The sequence below is a fragment of the Notothenia coriiceps genome, unplaced genomic scaffold (genome assembly GCF_000735185.1).
Source record: "Notothenia coriiceps isolate Sejong01 unplaced genomic scaffold, NC01 NC01_scaffold00007371, whole genome shotgun sequence".
Lineage (NCBI taxonomy): Eukaryota > Metazoa > Chordata > Actinopteri > Perciformes > Nototheniidae > Notothenia > Notothenia coriiceps.
In genome coordinates, this window is record NW_011340072.1 from 221,597 (window position 1) to 239,066 (window position 17,470).

General features: G+C 42.0%; 1 protein-coding gene across 1 annotated transcript in view; it reads right to left on the minus strand.

Moving 5' to 3' along the window:
- man2a2 (mannosidase, alpha, class 2A, member 2) overlaps positions 1-16,344 on the minus strand; it is a 54,098-nt gene extending 37,754 nt beyond the window's left edge. Inside the window, exons 1-20 of the mRNA XM_010769472.1 lie at positions 16,243-16,344; positions 14,186-14,958; positions 13,213-13,470; positions 12,945-13,089; positions 11,594-11,765; positions 11,229-11,356; positions 10,465-10,638; positions 9,849-10,035; positions 9,068-9,245; positions 8,551-8,753; positions 6,349-6,531; positions 5,917-6,031; positions 5,724-5,794; positions 5,462-5,627; positions 4,299-4,535; positions 3,929-4,051; positions 3,586-3,700; positions 3,178-3,311; positions 2,473-2,614; positions 2,006-2,139 (exon numbers count right to left, since the gene is read on the minus strand). Of these exons, the coding sequence (XP_010767774.1) occupies positions 2,006-2,139; positions 2,473-2,614; positions 3,178-3,311; positions 3,586-3,700; positions 3,929-4,051; positions 4,299-4,535; positions 5,462-5,627; positions 5,724-5,794; positions 5,917-6,031; positions 6,349-6,531; positions 8,551-8,753; positions 9,068-9,245; positions 9,849-10,035; positions 10,465-10,638; positions 11,229-11,356; positions 11,594-11,765; positions 12,945-13,089; positions 13,213-13,470; positions 14,186-14,317 (2,997 nt within the window). The 5' untranslated portion in view covers positions 14,318-14,958; positions 16,243-16,344. The remainder of the gene's footprint in view (positions 1-2,005; positions 2,140-2,472; positions 2,615-3,177; positions 3,312-3,585; positions 3,701-3,928; positions 4,052-4,298; positions 4,536-5,461; positions 5,628-5,723; positions 5,795-5,916; positions 6,032-6,348; positions 6,532-8,550; positions 8,754-9,067; positions 9,246-9,848; positions 10,036-10,464; positions 10,639-11,228; positions 11,357-11,593; positions 11,766-12,944; positions 13,090-13,212; positions 13,471-14,185; positions 14,959-16,242) is intronic.
- Between the last annotated feature and the right edge of the window lie 1,126 nt (positions 16,345-17,470).

Below are 17,470 nucleotides of genomic sequence, written 5' to 3' on the forward strand. Positions count from 1 at the left end.
CCCCCTTCTCCTTCTTACATTTTTTTCCATCTTTCAACAGAAAGCATCCCATGCACCACTGTGGCTCGGTGAAGCAGGCATGCAGGCCTCCGTCCCTGGGCTCAATCCACTTATGTAACAGTGTCAGTGGAAGGAGCACCATCTGGGCCTGGAGCTACTGTACGCTCTGTCCTCACTGTGTGTGCCTTTCTGAAACAGAGGGAGGAAGGGCATTGTTGCTGATCGCTTGTTTGCAAGTCCCTTTTTTATGAACATGAATCTCTCATTTTTGGTGATTTTTAAATATCACAAGACCGTTGAGTGAATAAACCTTTGGGTTCCACTTTTGTTTTTTCAGAAACTGTGGGTGTTAAAGGTCACCCATTATGCAAAATCCACTTGTTCATGTCTCTTCTACATCAACATGTGTCCCCTCTGTGGAAAGAGACTGGAAGTTTCAGGAACAAAGATTCTCTCTCTTTTTGTCCTGATCCATTTCTATAAAAACCTGTCTGAAAATGAGCTGATCAGATTTTGGCCACTTTATGATGTCATACCGATGTTTTGTCTTGTGTAACCATTCGTTAATAANAAAAACAGCAGTTCCCTAACGTTCAGAAAGTAGCGATCTGTGTGCTCAGTATGTTTGGATCAACATACACATGTGAATCAAGCTTTTCACACATGAACTCAATCAAAAGTAGCACTCGCTGCTCCCTGACTGACAGCACTCTTCACCAATGTCTTAGGATTGCATTGACATCCTATGAGCCAAAAATCACTGCTCTTGTTCAAAACAAAAAATGTCCCTTCTCCCATTTAGAAAGTCAGCGATGACAAATCACAAATGAGGTGATAGTAAGCACCTAGTTTACTATAGTAGACGTGTAGTGTAGTATTCATTCATAAGTTAGTTACCCGTATCCCTTGTTATGGGTTTGTGCACTGAAGGGTTTGACAGTTCTTTCTGTATTCATTTAAATGCACTTTGTAATGTGTCTGGGTCAAATGTGACCAAAACGTATGATTTTTTGTTATTACTTGAAAAGTGAAAAAATAGTATTGCTACAGTACTCTTTGTGTTGCATTGGAGCTCTTTAGCTGTTTTTTTTGTATGTGAGGACATTTATTAAGACTGCTATTATTGTATTCAGTAAATGCACTTTGTGATGTGCCTGGTTCAAAAAACATAACCTAACTATTTGACTTCTAAAGCAAACAAATGTAATGCTACAACTGTGCACTTTTATTTCAGATTCTGTTAAATTAATGCTAATTTGTTGTGTTTTTATGCACTTTTTGACCTACCTTTGTTAGATGAACAATGAATAAAAATGGCATGTTTTTCATCGCAGTAATATGTGTTGTTTAAAATGTGTCACTACCCGCTTTTTACAGGCCGCTGAATGTCTGGCCCAGATGAATTTTGTAGTTATAAAATCTGGCCCAACTGAATGTGTAGTTGAATAGCCCTGATGTATGGTGCAAAGCCAGGGCTCCATCAGCAGTATTTCCAGGGAGATGGATGATAAAACTGGAATCAATGCTTTCTATTCTCTGCCAATCTGTGTTCATTTACTTTATATCATTTGTGACCTTCTATTGCGCACTAAAAATAGCCCGGTTTGGCTATGACTGTGTGGTGGTAAAAGAAAAGACAAAATAGGAGCTGGAGCTACGGCAAAGACTAATACGTGGGCTAACAAGCATCGTTATCGTTGCCTAGGAAACATTACCTTTGGAACTCCGTCGCTCAAGATTTTGGAGAGGAAAGAATGAAACAAAGAGGAGAGTTTTGCAAAGAGGCCTTCATGCTGAAGGTAATGGAGTGGAAAAACAAAAGGAAAACAAAGTGAGAGAGAGGATGGTTAAGAAAAGACAGATGGGGGGGTAATGAGCACCGACAAATGACATGAACACAGGCGTTAATGAGCACAGATGAAGGATGTGACATATGACAGCTTTGCACAGAGAGTCAGGTGCATTGGGCTGGACTTTGGGATGGCATGGCGGTGGTCCCACTGACCATGTTTCCGATGGACCTCCTCTCCAGCAGCAGGCGGAAGCGGTTGGTGGTTTTCTTGTTATCCTTCAGACCCTGACCCAGCCCCCGATTATCATCCTGCATCAGCCGCCGGTCCATAATCACTTCAAGCTGGCCTGGGGGGGAGGAGGAGGAGATAATCTATTACACTAATACAGCAGCCTGCGTATTGAACTTTCAGTCGATGGAGACAAACACTTTGAGCTATCCATCATATACAAAAAAACCTGCATTATTCTCATAACGATGATAAAAGGATTAGCTCGGTACATTGACGTAAGAGAGTGAACCTCTCGAAGGACAAGAGGGAGCGATAAGTGCTTCAATACGATTCCACAAAGCGCTACAGAACAGAGGGAAAGAGAGAGTGCATTTCAGATTTGATTTTCACTCAGAATGAAATGAAGAATAACGCAGAAACATTCAATAAACTGTATGGAGGTACGGACCGCTCTCCAGACTGGTGACGCCCAGAGCCTGAGCGGTGTGCAGCGTCAGGCGGTTGTTGCTGTCCTGGATGTACGCCTGGCTGGGCATGGGGTAGAAGTTGGCCTGCAGGGGAAGCTTCATCAGGTGGCGGCGCGGCTGCATCTGCAACAAGGGAGCAAACACAGGAGAAAACAACATGTCAGACTTCAGAGAAAAAAATGCATCATACCAAGTTTTAAGAAAGGCGGTAACTAATCACCACTCTGGGAAAACTATTGTTTTTTTGTTAAAAGTTAAAAAGAAAACATAAGACATATATGAGATATGTCCCTCCACTCCTCAGGACTACTCCAATACTTCCCCACAAAGAGGGACCATGAATCATCACCCTGTTAACCCCATACCATAAAATAGGGTTCTGGTGGAAATTGGACCACATGACAGCCAATCAGGTGCAAAAGTGGTAAAGTGACAACAAACAAGAAAAAAACTACCCCGGACACCTCTGGTTTAAGCTGTGACAGAATTACCTAGTGTAAAACCTTTTATTTATTTGGCAGTATTTGTAATTTCAACAGACTGTCCCATGGAAAGAATATCCAGGAGTAAGTAACAGCTGTTGTCTCTGCAAAGCATGCAGGGTCTAAAAGGAGAGCAGTCTTTTTTCTCTCCTTTTAATATTCATATTGTAACTGTTCTCTTCAAAATGCGATGGTGGGACAGACCTGGAATCCGTTGAGGTCTGTGTAGAAGACGTCCCCACTCTGGATGTCAGTGACCAGGCGCATCGCCAGCTCCTTATTGGTCTGATCACGGATGTCCACGGCGGTGGTGATTTCTATAGAAAGCCCGTCCACCCCTGAAGGTACAAAACCAAAGAGGGAGAAGGAAGGGAGTGGAATAAAGTATTCCACAAATTCAGGATACATGTGAATTACAGATAGCATTGGGCAGTGGGTTGCACAACGTTTACAAACAAATGTAGCTTACGGGATATAAAGATCCTTATTGAAATATAAATTGTGGTTTTGTCCAAAATATTAGCCCTTGTTAGCATGTGGTGAATTTCACTAAAAGACCTTTTGCAAAAGCCATTTGAAGTGATTCCATGTGCAGTTTAGTTGAACTATTACCTGGCACATTGTGTATGCGGATGGTCTGCTGAAAGTGCTGGTAGTATGCCACCACCTCGGAGAAGAGAGGGCCCTCCACCACGCGCACCACGGGGGGCTCTTTCTGGTTGTAGGGCTAAAAGCAGGGAGCGAGAAAAAAGTGGAATTATGAATACAATTTGTGCTAAAAATAGGAGAGAAGGCAATGGAAGTGACACAGTTTTCTTTACATCAGGAAAGGATGAAGCAGCCTTCCTGCCCCGAGCACCCCAGCATGATACCATGACACGAAACCCATGGGAGAATCTATCAAAGCCTTTTGAGAGGCAAGTAAACATCTGAGGTGCAACTATCGAGAGAATACCTTTGCTTTTCCATCAGGCAGGAAGAGGTAAGCGCCACTTTTGTCTTTGGAGGGGCGGGTGCCGTAGACCATGAACTGAATCTGAACCTTGATTTCCTGAGGGTCATCCTTTCGCTTGATACTCTGCAGATAAAAAAGAAACATGAATAGAAACAGAGCACATAAAGAAAACTGAATAAGGAAAGAGATGAAAAGATGTTTGAGTCGCAACAAGACACTCCATGTTCACTTTGATCAAAACCCCAGGGTTCATTGGGAAATGAAGCTCGTGGGCTTTTACTAGCTAAAAAAGATCAAGGCTAAAAACACATGAGAGCATCTTTGATTCAGATGCAAAGTGATCCGATGTAGGAGTGGACGAAACACAAACCTCCAGCAGGCCAGTGGTTCCAGAGAAGCCCAGGGTGAGAGTCTGGCTGCTGATGAAGAAGGTCTGCGGCTCGGCCTGCTGAGAGCGAACAGGAAGTGGGTCCAAGGCTCGGGCGGAGGTGCCGCGAGCCGACAGCCGGAGCAGCGTGTCGGAGCGCAGCGTCAGGGGCGAGTCTGCCGAGTCGTACAGGTGAAACACCGCCAGGCCCAGAGCCGGCAGACGGACCATGAACGTAGCCTGGATGGAGAAAGAAAGGACATTTGGATATGGAAAAATAAAGCTTTCATACACACTAACATTTGAAAAAGGCTGTGTTCTACAGCGCCGGCTTCATTTTCCTTGTTAATCTGCAAGAGAGGACCGGAGAGGACCACAAGCCTTTCAATAAAAGTGAAAAGCATTTGGACGTTAGCTACAGTGTGCTGTAATTCAAATGTGATGAGGTGGTGTTAAGTAGACAGTTTGTATGCCTCTGCTACAGTTACAGTCATTGCTTTCTGTGAGAGGACAGAATTTTAAATGGGCACAATAAAGGAATCTGATCAAAAATTGTGAAGCAAATGGGATGTTATTTTATTAGTGAAGATTTAATTTACAATATGAGCTGAATCAAGGGAGTGTGTTTTTGTTTTGAGAACGACATGTTATTCTTATGATATGATGATGATACTACACACTAGTCTGAGGCCTTTTTGTTTAAAATGATATTCTGATTTGAATACTATTAATTGCGTTTCTGCATTAAGTTACATATATATTCTTTTGCCAAATGCTTCCGTCTAAAAGAACTTTAGACACACACCCAGACACACACACACTCTAATTGAGGTCTTTAACTTCACTAGGCAACACAGAATTATGGTACATGGAGATATAATCAGAGAGTATTGTTTTAACATTGTTGTGCTATAACAGTTTCGACTCATGATGGACAAAATGTATGCTACAGAACAAGATATGTCTTTTTGTATGCATTCTTCTTCATGGTCAAAACCTGGGGGCCCTAAATAACCCACAATGCAACTCAGATGCCAACAACTTGATCTGTACACATGCAACTTCAGTGTCTTTTTGGTTCCAATCTGAACATGTAACAATAACAGACCCAGTGTAGACAGTGATGAGGTCTGTGCACACACTGCCGAATGGATCTATTCTCTTACCTCAAACACCTCTGCACTCATTTGACTGGCCGAGCTCCACTGAGCGCTCAGCTGCACGGGGAGGGTCTGTCCGTCCTCAGTGAGCACCCGCACCCTGACCGTGTTGACCAACACTGTGACCACGCAAAGGCGCTCCTGCTCGATGGGGTTAAACAGAACCAGGTACCTGGGTGAGAGGAGGAAAAAGCAATCAGAAACACAGTAAGGGCGAACAGTGTAGGAGGCGAGGGATATGAAAGTTGCCGGGGGATGCAGATAATACCTCGGGCCTGCTGGGTCCAGCTCGATTAAAGTGCGCTGAGGCAGAGAGTCTTGAGTAGCACGCCTGTCATCCTACAGAATGAAGCATGTAACAAAGGGAACACACTGAGAAGCCTGCGTATTCTGTCCCCTGTGGAAGTATTCAGACTGCGGGTTATACACTGAAAGAAGGGTCCTTCCATGTGTCCTCTTACCGTCTCAAGGAAGGGCTCAGTCTGGTAAAAGCGATAAAAGTCTTTGTTTTTCATCACCAGGAAATGAGCAGCATTGATGATTACCCTCTTCAGACCGGTGAGTGAACGCAGTAATCTGGGGAGGAGGAGAAATAATCAATGGCTGACTGCAGCGGTCACAGCACAGAGCTCCTGCTTCAAAGTATTGAGCGGGGGTCTAAAATAGCCACAAAGACACAGGATTCAAATGAAGAAGCAGTCGTTTAGTTCATATCAATTCCATTTTGTTAACTGTTGTCTTCATCAATTTTCCATATTGAAAGATGTAAACCAACAACAACAACAACAACAAACATGACAGCAACGTTAAAACAAATAAATAATAGACAAATGAAAGGAGTTTAAACTAACCAATCCCTACTGTCATTTCATTTTGAACACTCAGACCTTTACCTGGTGCCGTAGTCAACAACCACATTCTCCTTTGCCGTGCCGGTGATGGCGTCGTGATGTTGGAACAGGCCGACAGTCTGCCTCGCGTCAACGAGCAGAGCGTAGTCTGAGATGGGGTAGCGCCCCTCCATGCCCACATGTCGAGCGCTCGCTACCGCCAGGCTGTAGAGGATCTCTGCCCCCCTGAAGAAGGCGGACGAACAATTAGCATTGGGGAGCCCTTTAGTGGGTCTGTTAGCTAAAGGTGTGTTCAAATGATTACGTTATTTTAACATGAGTGCAGATTCTATGAAAATGGGTCTTTTGTGTTTGGTTGTGGTTCAAACCGCATTATTTGCTCTGTTCCCTAAAATCTCTTTGAAATGAAATGTAAGCTTGCTTTGATACAGCTGTTTGTGGAAGTAACCCCTAGGCAAATTAGGTTTTTACTTTTAGACTGCTCACAGTAGAGAGAAACAGGAGATGAGAATTAAATACACAGTTGATAATTTATGCGAACTTAAAATAAAGGTGTGGTCATCAAATTAAACCGATGGAATAAACCAAATAAAGGTCTATTTGTCTGATCTTTAAATAAAATGATGAACATACAGAAAGGGAAATGAAACAATGTAAATAATATTGACTCGATTCAGATATTGTAAAGTATTATCAGTGATGCAAACACAGGTATGGTGAAAAAAGAGAGAACTATTCGAAGCAGGAAAAAAACAGCGTAATATACCATCTGACAAAGGCCTGTGCTATAATGCTTCAATTAACTGTTCTTTATAATATACTCAGATCAATAGGAGACAGAGATGTTAAGTTATAAATTATTATTATTTACAGCAGGGGTGGGGAACCTTTTTCCTTTCAATTTGTACAACATCCTCAGAGGGCCGTACAAATGATTGAACTCAACCTCTGCTTAAAAAAACTAAAATCACAGCCCATTCATTTGGCCTTTCTTTCATGCTGTGCAAAGAAAAAGCAACCTCTTAATCCAGATATCTTTCCATGACTCGCGCATGCATGCATGTGCACGTGTGGCATGACCACCAAAACAGCAAGATATGGACACAAGATGTGTGCAAATGTATTTAGTATCCATGTGAACATGATTTAAGTGGAGGGGACCTAACCTCCTCTAGGGGGGTCCGGGGGCATGCTCCCCCGGGAAGATTTTTTTTTTAAATATTGAAGTTAAAAGCATCAATCTGGTGCACTTTGAGAGCAACATGAGGAGATCTATGGGTATATCTTTCAACACCCATTTGAAACAGAACTGTAAGCAGATTTTTCTTTTTGGATATTTTACAAATCACTTATTTTTAACAACTTTTTTGTTACTGTCATATAGTATTTTATACCTGTTTTTCATTTAGTTTCATTAATAACTATAATGATCATATCAAGGTGTGCCTTAACCTCACTGAGCTGAGGTTATTTGAGCCTCTCAGGAGAGAGCTCTCTTCCACCTGGTTGTAGAAAAGCTCTTTAAATTCGTTAGCATAGCTAGCTAACCAGATGCTAATAACAACAGATCGCCACTGTGCTTACAACTAAAGACACAGCCTAGCAAACACTGCGGCATGTACGGCTCCTTATGGGTAGTGCAATATTTGAAGAGCTGGAGCGGCGTTCCGTTGCACTCCGTCAGCACACTCCTTTCAGACGAGACATAACCACGTGAAGACACGTCACGTGTTGTGTTCAAGGAACCTGTCCTTGGCCAGGAAAAAAGAGGCACTCGCTTGTTTAATTATTTTGCGATCTAGATTTCTTCTTCTTTTTTGAAGTGAGAAGTTGTCCGTCAGTCGGACGGACTAATGGGCGGACTGACAAATTGACGGACCCCCCCCCCCAAAATGAAAACTCTTCGGTTCTCCACGAATTACACAAGTCACCCAAAGCAGCGTTAAAAAAGCGGGAGGCGCCGAAAAGCGACAAATTTGCATCACTGATTATGTATACAAATGATTGTCTCTCCATCTTGGAGTGATACCAGGTGAATTGTTTGACTTCTCTTTGTTTACAGGATTGCAGGAGGGACATGTACGCTCCTAACTCCGGAGTCCGGATGGATCAGCTAAATCTTATTTGCAATGCAAAAAAAGAAACAAAGTGCCTGCTGTAGAACTCCCTGACATAAACAGCCACAGCATCACTAATACGCCTCAGCGTGTAAGTGTCGGGTATCAGTGATTTAATCTGCCTCACCTGAGATGTGATTCTAATATGCGGTCCAGGCTCTTGTAAAAGGGCCGCGAGGTGAAATAGCCGGTCCAGTAGTGGTCCTCTCGGTCTGCATAGGCGAAGAAATCTCCACTAAGCACTGGGAAGTCTGGCGGTCTGGACCCCTGGGCCACTCCCTTTGCTTTGTATACAGCGGAGAAGTAGTCTGTGAGCGTGCCGAACTGAGCCTGGAGGAGCAGACAGATGAAACATTAAAAAAATAACTCACTCAAAACCCAGCTGTGTGGGGGAAAAATAACATTTCTCATTATAATACATGCGCTTGTCATCTTACATGGCACATTCTAAACCAAACATCGCATTGTGACGGATTCTTTGTTCAGTCAGCAAGTTAAAATAAGACTGCATGATTGATTATCACAAAAGGTTGTACAGCGAAATAGCCGGCACACCAAATGCTGGAAAGGATAAAACAAGGAAAAAGGGGCAGAACATATATTTTGCATCGCTGTATCCGATAGTTGACAAACTGCTTTCTCACTTGTACGTGCAGCTCTGGGTGAGAATTCATGTAGTCAAACAGCTTTTGGTAGTTGTTGAACTGCTGATCCCACTCCAGCGCCTTGTCGTAGCGAAAGTCATCTCCCAGAGGGACCAGAAGCACCTTGCTGCGGTAGAGTTTGGACTTCTTACGGTACTGATCCAGGAGCAGGTTTGCCCTGATTGATGAAGAGGGAGAGAAAGAGAGAGTGGGACATGAAGGGGAAAACTGAGGGGACACACTTCTTGGCATCCAAACTGCCCTACTTTGCATTTGCCAGTTTTGTATGAAATCACTACGACCTTGGAAGGAGGAGGTCAAATTAGCCCTGGGGTTTTTTTCCATTAGCCACTAAAATATGTCTTCTGGAAAGTTCTGGAAAGGCTATCTGCAGGCTACGTCTGTCCCGCCGTTAATCCACCTCCTCTGATTGTTGTCATTGGCACAAGTTCAGGGTTAGTTTGTTCGTAAGGGACAAGTAGAAATAACATTGACTGATTCGCAACAGCCAAGACCAAGCCGTGTTTGTATGTGTGTGTGTGTGTGTAGCCAAATTCCAACACTATGCTAAAAAGTACGAAGTTGAAGTTTGTAGACATCATAGCTTGATTAAAAGTATTTATTATGTTCTATGTATTGCGATAATGGAGATCGTATATCTTAGAATTCAAAGTTATGTTTAAATTGCTAAGTCTCTGAGAAATAAAAAAGGTAGCTAAGCCACTACCAATTTGTTACCAGTTTTATGTAAAGGGTTCAGACTATTGAAATAATGTCTCACCTCTCTGCTACATTGGCCTCCACCACAGGTTTTGGGGGCACTTTCCAGGGGCAGTTTATCCGACCACCTGGTAACCTCTTGAAATCGAACTGGCAGCAGATCTTGGGGTCGGGCCCGCAGGTGTGAGGCACATCGTAGCTGTAGAACGGCATCATGTGGCAAAAAATATCCGTTTTTGATCCGGTGTCTGTGGAAGCAGTAAAGTGGAAATCAATTAGCTTGAGAGGGATCCATTGTTGACAGCAGCCTTAAAGTCCAGAATAAAACACAGTCATGAAGTGTGCTCTGCTCAGATTAGGGACACGTTTATGATAAATGACTTATTAAGTTGTTGGTTATCCAAGTTCACACCTACAGTGTTCAATGGGGGAAATCTTTCTTGCTGTTTCAACAAAAAGTAAATGACAGCCCAAATAGAACTCAGCATCACAAATTGATCAAATCTAACAGGAAAGGAATTTTCCATTAAGAACAAACACACACAAACTCTTCAGCAGATGTCAACTTAATTAGGAGATAATGGGAAGCTGAGGCTATTACACAGTGGTTGTTCTTCCAAAACGAGCTTAACACAGATAAGTACATGAATCAGATGACATGGCTCCGCTCCACTCACCCCAGGCCTGCCTCCACATGAACTCCAGGCTGCGGGTGGAGGCAAAGTGTTTTTTGATGGAGTAGTGAACCCTCTGGATGAGCATGCTGGTCAGGTTGGCCTTCTTCAGCAGATAGGACATGGTGGCACTGTGACCAAAAGGGTCTACCGCCCACCCGCTGCGAGGAGTGACACCTATGTATGACAGGGCGCAAGTTCAGGATGACCTCAGATATAGGAAGGAATGCACATTTTATAAAATATTCTGCCCTGCAGGGAGAAAAGAAAATAGCACAACATATGTTATCAGGCACTGAGTGAGGGGCTACTACAACTGCTGCATGTGTGATAACAAGTTTACTATCGAACATTGAGAGTATTGGTGTCATTTTCACCTATATACCGTTGTGTAATAAAAGCTTTGAATGAAGAACAAGCGAGTCTTGTCCAAACTGAACGTGTTTACTTGATATTAATACAACAGTTCTCAGCAAGAACGGTAGAACACGGGGGAAATGCACTCAACATACTCGTATTCATTTCAAATCATAACAGGAAGGAGAAAGAGCAGGGACACATACTTGCACTTCAAAATAAAAGCATTTTCTGTCAAACATTTTACCCTTAACTTTTGTCAAGAAGCAAAAAAATAAATGTGTTTACTGCCTTAAATAAAAGAAGTTACAACATATGTAGTGGAGTGAATTGGGATGAAGATATTTTTTGAAATATAAGAATAATTCATCTATGTATAAATGGATATGGAATCATTTGTGATTGTGTACCTATATTTCTCTCCAGCCACTGATGTCCCTCAATGAGCTGGTCTATCATGGCAAAGTAGTGAACGTTAGCTTCATCCGTCATAACCCAGCCTCCTGTGACAATCTCTAGCTGCCCTCCAAGGATCAATCTGTTGAACAGAGAGGATTAAGAAAGAGAGGTGACGATAATCCAGCCCTTAAGAAGGAGATTCCCAGTAACCAGATAATAGACTATTTTTAGAGAAACTACATTCCACCAGCAGCAGGTAACATCAACAGAGTAAATAATGTACGGTAGTTAAGTAAGCATCGCAGAAATCTCAACTAATTGTGAAGGGTCAGGTGGTTAAATGAAAGGCTCAGTGGTTGTCTAAGCTGTGACTCACTTGCGCATAGCCTCCTGCTTGTATGTGTCTGCCGTCTCCCACCACTTAGCGAAGAATGAAATCTCAGACCAGATGAACTTCCTTCGAGGATCTTCGGGCAGCTTCACCACTATGTTGTTTAAAATATGCTGCGTCTGGTCTGTGAAGTACTTGTCAAAAGTCTTAATCCAACCTAACAAGACAAGAAGATCAATATGAGCAATTTGCACAACAGATGGCCAACAGGATGTCAGCTTCATTCTGGACTATCTTTGAAAATAAACACCTCCACAGCCCAACACCCCTTTGTGCACCCGGCTGATATAAAAGACATGAAAACAGAGCAAGTAAAAAAAAACTCTCCGCAGTGGAAAAAGTGCTGCAACAGATCAGAAATAAAACTCATATTTTATTCAAGTTGAGCAGCTCCCCTCAGAAAGCTATTTAGCAGAGTGGTTTCAGAAGAAGTGACTCAAAAACCAGTCCTGTGCACTTTCATTGTCCAAAAGTCTAGAATACCTCAGTCTATAAATATCCTGTCAAATATGTATCTTACATATTGAAGTCCAATATATTGAAACAGCAATCAAAGTTCTGCAGAATCAAACTAATACTACTGAAATGTGAATGGTTGAGTAATCATATTTAGTAAGGGACAGGACTATTTACTGCTCTGTTTTAACATCGTTGGTTGAGATGCTTACCTGCATTTCACTGAAACCCTTAAAATCCCTTCCTTGCATTTAGTCAAATGAGCCGATAATTAAACCTGCTTCAATTGTCTTTAGAGAGTGCTGAGTATTTGCTTTCTGGTTGCCAAACTCTCCTTCTGTTGACACTACAGAACATGTTGCAGCCGAGTTAAATCAAATGCAGCTCTAAATGAAGCTCATTCGCATCGTTGATGGACTGAATGTGCAGGTTCCTTCAGCCTCACAACATATCGATAACTGTCAAGTTAGCAAGCATGTGGCAGGCTGGAAAACAAGTTTAATGGATGTGTCGAGCGAAAATAAAATCTCAGCCAACCCCACCTATAAATAGCTGGAGCTTTCCAATGCCAATATCTTTCTAATTCCATTGTTTGTGACTAAGCCGTCAATCGTGTCAACATTATGCTAATAACAATGAGAACAAACGATTCAAATTTTGAATGATGTCTGCGTCACTGGCCTCCCACTCAGATGACGACTCAAAGTCGCTGGCTTATCTACAGACGAGACAAATTTAAACTGATGGGAAAATAAGTGGTTCTGACCTGCTTGACGCTGCATCTAAAAATGATGTTTAATCAGACGGACTTTGAAACAAACACAAAGACATTTACAACTTTCAACAAAGTTCCGCTGTGTATTATAGCTTCTCAACTCACCTGGATCATTGTGGGAGTGGGGAACTACAAACACTTGCAGTGGTTCATTGTCCCACTCGTCAGCTTCATAAGTAATTTCGAAGCCCTGTTTCCATACGCCACCATCAGGGTTGTCAAACTTGAGGATGGAGTACACATCCAGCATCTAAAATGAAATACAAACTCAAAATGTGCTCACAAGACACAGTCCAACAAAAAAACGTTATAATATTTAAAAAGTTAGCAGTGATAGGATTGTTTTGTATGGGCAAAAACTGAGGCATTTTACCTGAACATCTGCTTGACCATGGCTGCCTAAAGCAGATTGGCAATCCTGGGGTTTGACAGCGAGGAAAGTGGGACGACCGTCGAAGGGTAGGACCCAGGAACCATTGGCACTTCTGAATGGCAGGTGGCCGCTGGGAGACACAGCTCCTGTGTCTGTGAGCTCCATCACAGAGTCCTTTATGTGGCTGATAATTTGGTGGTTTTCCTCCAGAAGCTGCTCCAGCTGCTCTATCCGGTTCTGCAGAACTGAGATTTGGCTCTAAAAACCAGACAACAATCATAAATCAAACAGATGTGGGAGATCATAAAACATCCGTTAACCAAAGCCACATTCTTCCTTTCTGTTACAGTGAGTAAGCGTTAGTTTAAATACTAAATTAGACTGCAATGGAAAAATATTCAGCCAAGGTAACAAAAGGCAGTTGGATAAAAATCAGTCCTGAAGATATTTCAGGGGTACAGGATAGGGCTGTTCAATTAATCGTGTTTTAAATCGCGATTACGATTATGGCTTGCAACGATTACGAAAACAACGCAATCGAAATAAACGATAATTTTTTTATTATTATTACTTTTTTTTTTTTAAATACATTTTATTTATTTTTTTTCTGTTTAATTATACTTACAGTTCAGGGTAATCAACTGTTAAAAACATACTGTTCACATTTTTTTTCTCCAATAAATTGATGTTTTCGAATAATCACATTTAATAATCGCAATTACAATTTTTGACCCAAATAATCGAGATTATGATTTTTACCATAATCGAGCAGCCCTAGTACAGGATGGGACAAGTGTATTTCCATTTCAATATTTAAAAACATATTTTAAGCCTTGTGCCAAGGGATGAAGAAATGTCAATAAATTCCTTTTATTTAGCTAGCTTATATTATCTAACATATATGGCAACAAAAAGAAGTGCAGCAGCAATAAGTATAGAAAGGGGTTTCAAACACTACAGCCATTTTTCTTACCCGTGGAAAGTTCCCGCCATTCTGTCGCCTTGCAGGGTCATGTTGGACTCGATCCAACATCAGATACAGAGAGAATACAGCCACACAGAATATGGCTCCTCCACACACTGTCACCTGTTTCCTCAACTTCATCCTCCTCTGGAGTAGGATTCTTTCCAGGGATTAAATATTTAAAAAATGACCTTGGCTGTGTTTTTTACGGCACAAAAAAAAAAGTCCTTGAATGAAATTAATCAAAGTGCAAAGGAATGGGAAATGAGCAGCTACACCGGTATTACTGTTTCCGTTGCACTCCTGCGATGAAGCTTCCCCTTACCATACTGGAGACCACCAAGGGGGCTACAGCAAGTGGCAGCAGTGGACAAGGGTACTTTATCAGCAATAGCTGGCAAGCAGTCTGTCAGCTTTGGCCAAACCACAGCCACCGGTGGGCTCCTTCAAAGTAGCCCTTGTGTTCAACCATCCAAATCGATGAGAATGCAGGAAAAGAAGGAAAAAAAATGTCGCACAGAAGGGGGTCACACAGGAAACCTAGTGTGCCTGCAGCATCATGTGTTTTGCTGGGGGCCTGCTTTCCTGGTCCGGTCCCCACTCTCACAGCACGGTCTAATCCTCCAGTATCGCCAGAGTCCCCCTCTGCTCAGTTGGCCTTCAGTGCCATAAAAGTTATCCCTCTAGGCTGTGGTAGTGCAAAGAAACAGCCTGAGAAAAAGAGCAACTTGGCTTGGAGCAGCAGCTTTTGAATCAAGCCTCAACTCTGCCCGGGGCAGCTCCTGGAATTGAAATGAGACAAATGTCATTCTTCTCTCAGTAGCATAGTTTCAGCTTATCTACTGTGGCAGCACGGGCAGTGTGTCTGTCCTCGATCACAAGCGGCAAGTTGAAATCACATCAGAGGTTGTTCTTCGGCTGTTAGGACATTTTTACATTAGTGGATCATTCATAAATGTGTATTCAGCCATACAGAGAGGAGCTGTTATTGACAATAAACACAAGTGAAATAACTGAGTGGGAGAGTGAGAGCTGAAGAGTAGAGTAAACAGGAGGGGAAACTAAAATCAAGCAGAGCATATTGGACTATGTTTGCTAACAGTACTAATAGGTGTTCCTGTTTTCTTCTTTGTGCAAATCCAACCTGATTATAATCCTCTCACTTTTCAGTCAGTGACTATCCAAGCAGCAGGGATAATAACCTGGCTCCTTCATGTGCTTAAGACTTACTGAAAAATAGCTTCACTCTCAGTAGGAAGACAAATACTTCTTAGATCATGTGTGCCACATGATGAACATTTCCAACAGTAAAGGCTTTGTTAGTTGGGGTGCCTGACAGAGAGAACTACATATCTTCATTTAAGTGACAAAATGCAATAGCACCACAGATGCCAAGCTACTCCCATGATGGCATATTTGCATTAAGGGAAACAAATGCCTTATCCCCTGTGTATACTCTCAAATTCCCCTCTAACGTGTACTTTTGGTTATTGACTCAATGGGAGGCAGCTAGGTTAAGGTTTAACTTGCATGACTTGTGGTCAGCTCTCGGTTGGCAGCTAGCCACAATGCCTTTCTACAAACTTAAGAGCATTACGATACATGCACTTGGACATTATCCTGGGCAGGCTCAGTAACATGGCACCTTGTTAATACATTTGGCTCGTTAACGTCCTCTGCCAAACTTTAATAATCCCTTTAACTGGATATCACGAACATGCAGCTAATCAAGCTAGCAATAGCCCTCAATGTTCCTATTATTAAGTAACCACACCAGTTAGACTGGTTAACAAGCTAGCAAAGACAGTCGGACAACGTAAATATAAAGGCTGTAATTTAATGATATATCCAGGTGCACCGCAGTCACAGCTGTCCTTCCTGCTGCACGGCAGATTAATGTCTATCCTTACAGACGATAGCAAGTGTCGGCTTGTTAACATTAAGACAATACGTGGCTGATATTTCCTGGCTAACCATTCACTTTCTGTCTAAATCCCCGCCAACACTCGAATACGACCTTGGGGACCCTGTCTCGTTGTGAACAAAATAAAAAAAGCTGACGTTACCCATCAAAGGAGAGTAATCCGGAAGAGTGTAGAGCCCAGCAGTGTGTGTGCTTCTAGCTCCAGGCTGACAGATTACCAATTGAAGTAGTTAGCTAGCAGCTAGCACCGCTGAGCTGCCGCAAAGGCTTCTGGGATAGAGAGGCGTTGCGCATCACTCGGTGATAGGACAGAATGAAATAATTATAAACACATGCACCATCCTTTCTTTTCTAGAGTGTGGTAATGCATCGTACATGTAGGCTTTATTGGAATTTAATTATACGATTATAATAAACAAGCACTGTAGTCACACAGGACAACCCTTTGCAACTTGCTGTTTACAACACATTACGACACTATATGACCCAGTTATCTATATTAGTTTATGTAATTTACAAAATAATATATTTAATTATCATTAATAATTTGTACATTTCGTCTGCAAAGACACAATGAAGTAAAGTCAGCTCTGTAGAATGCTCCTAACCCCTTAAAGATCTGCCTGAGGATCTGAGAGCCTATTGAAGACTTGAAACTTAAACTTGAAACCAGCCAATGGTTTGATTGAAAATTGTCTGTATTATATGTGTATGTATTTAAACTGTAAAATGTTATTCTATTTGTGTTATCTTGCAAACACACACATACATGCGAAAAAAAATGTCTTATTTCTTGATTGACACCTGAGAAGCCTGTTTGAGAAATGTGGCGATACTTTGCATACGAGTCACATAGTTGTGTTCTTTTGGTGGACCATCCAGGAAGTATTTTTGTGTTCATGGAAACTGGAGGTTAGCTAACACTTACATAATTTATTAGCAGCTTGTGTGGGACATGAGAAACAGATGGTAATGTTTTAGTTTGGCTTTAGTCAAAAGGGACTTCCTACTTGTTATGGGGCCCACAAAGCTATTCAAAATGTAAGTGTTATTTTTAGTAAGTACACCAGCAATGACATGATGACTTGTTCTGAATGCAGAATCTCTCACAAAACAGGGTTTAGATATTGAGCAAATGTTTACACAGCTGGTTTTCAAACTGGGACTCTTCTTTTTGGGTTCCTTGTTTTGCTGAAGCTTGTGGATATCCAGTAGATCAAGTATCTCCACAGTCTCATAACAAGCCAAACCCTATGACACACATACCAACTGGCCTTGCTTTTTATTCTTCTAAATGAACAAAGCTGCCATGGTAATGTGATAGTCTTAACAAAATAATGTACCTGAACACAAAGTCCACTGGGAACCTT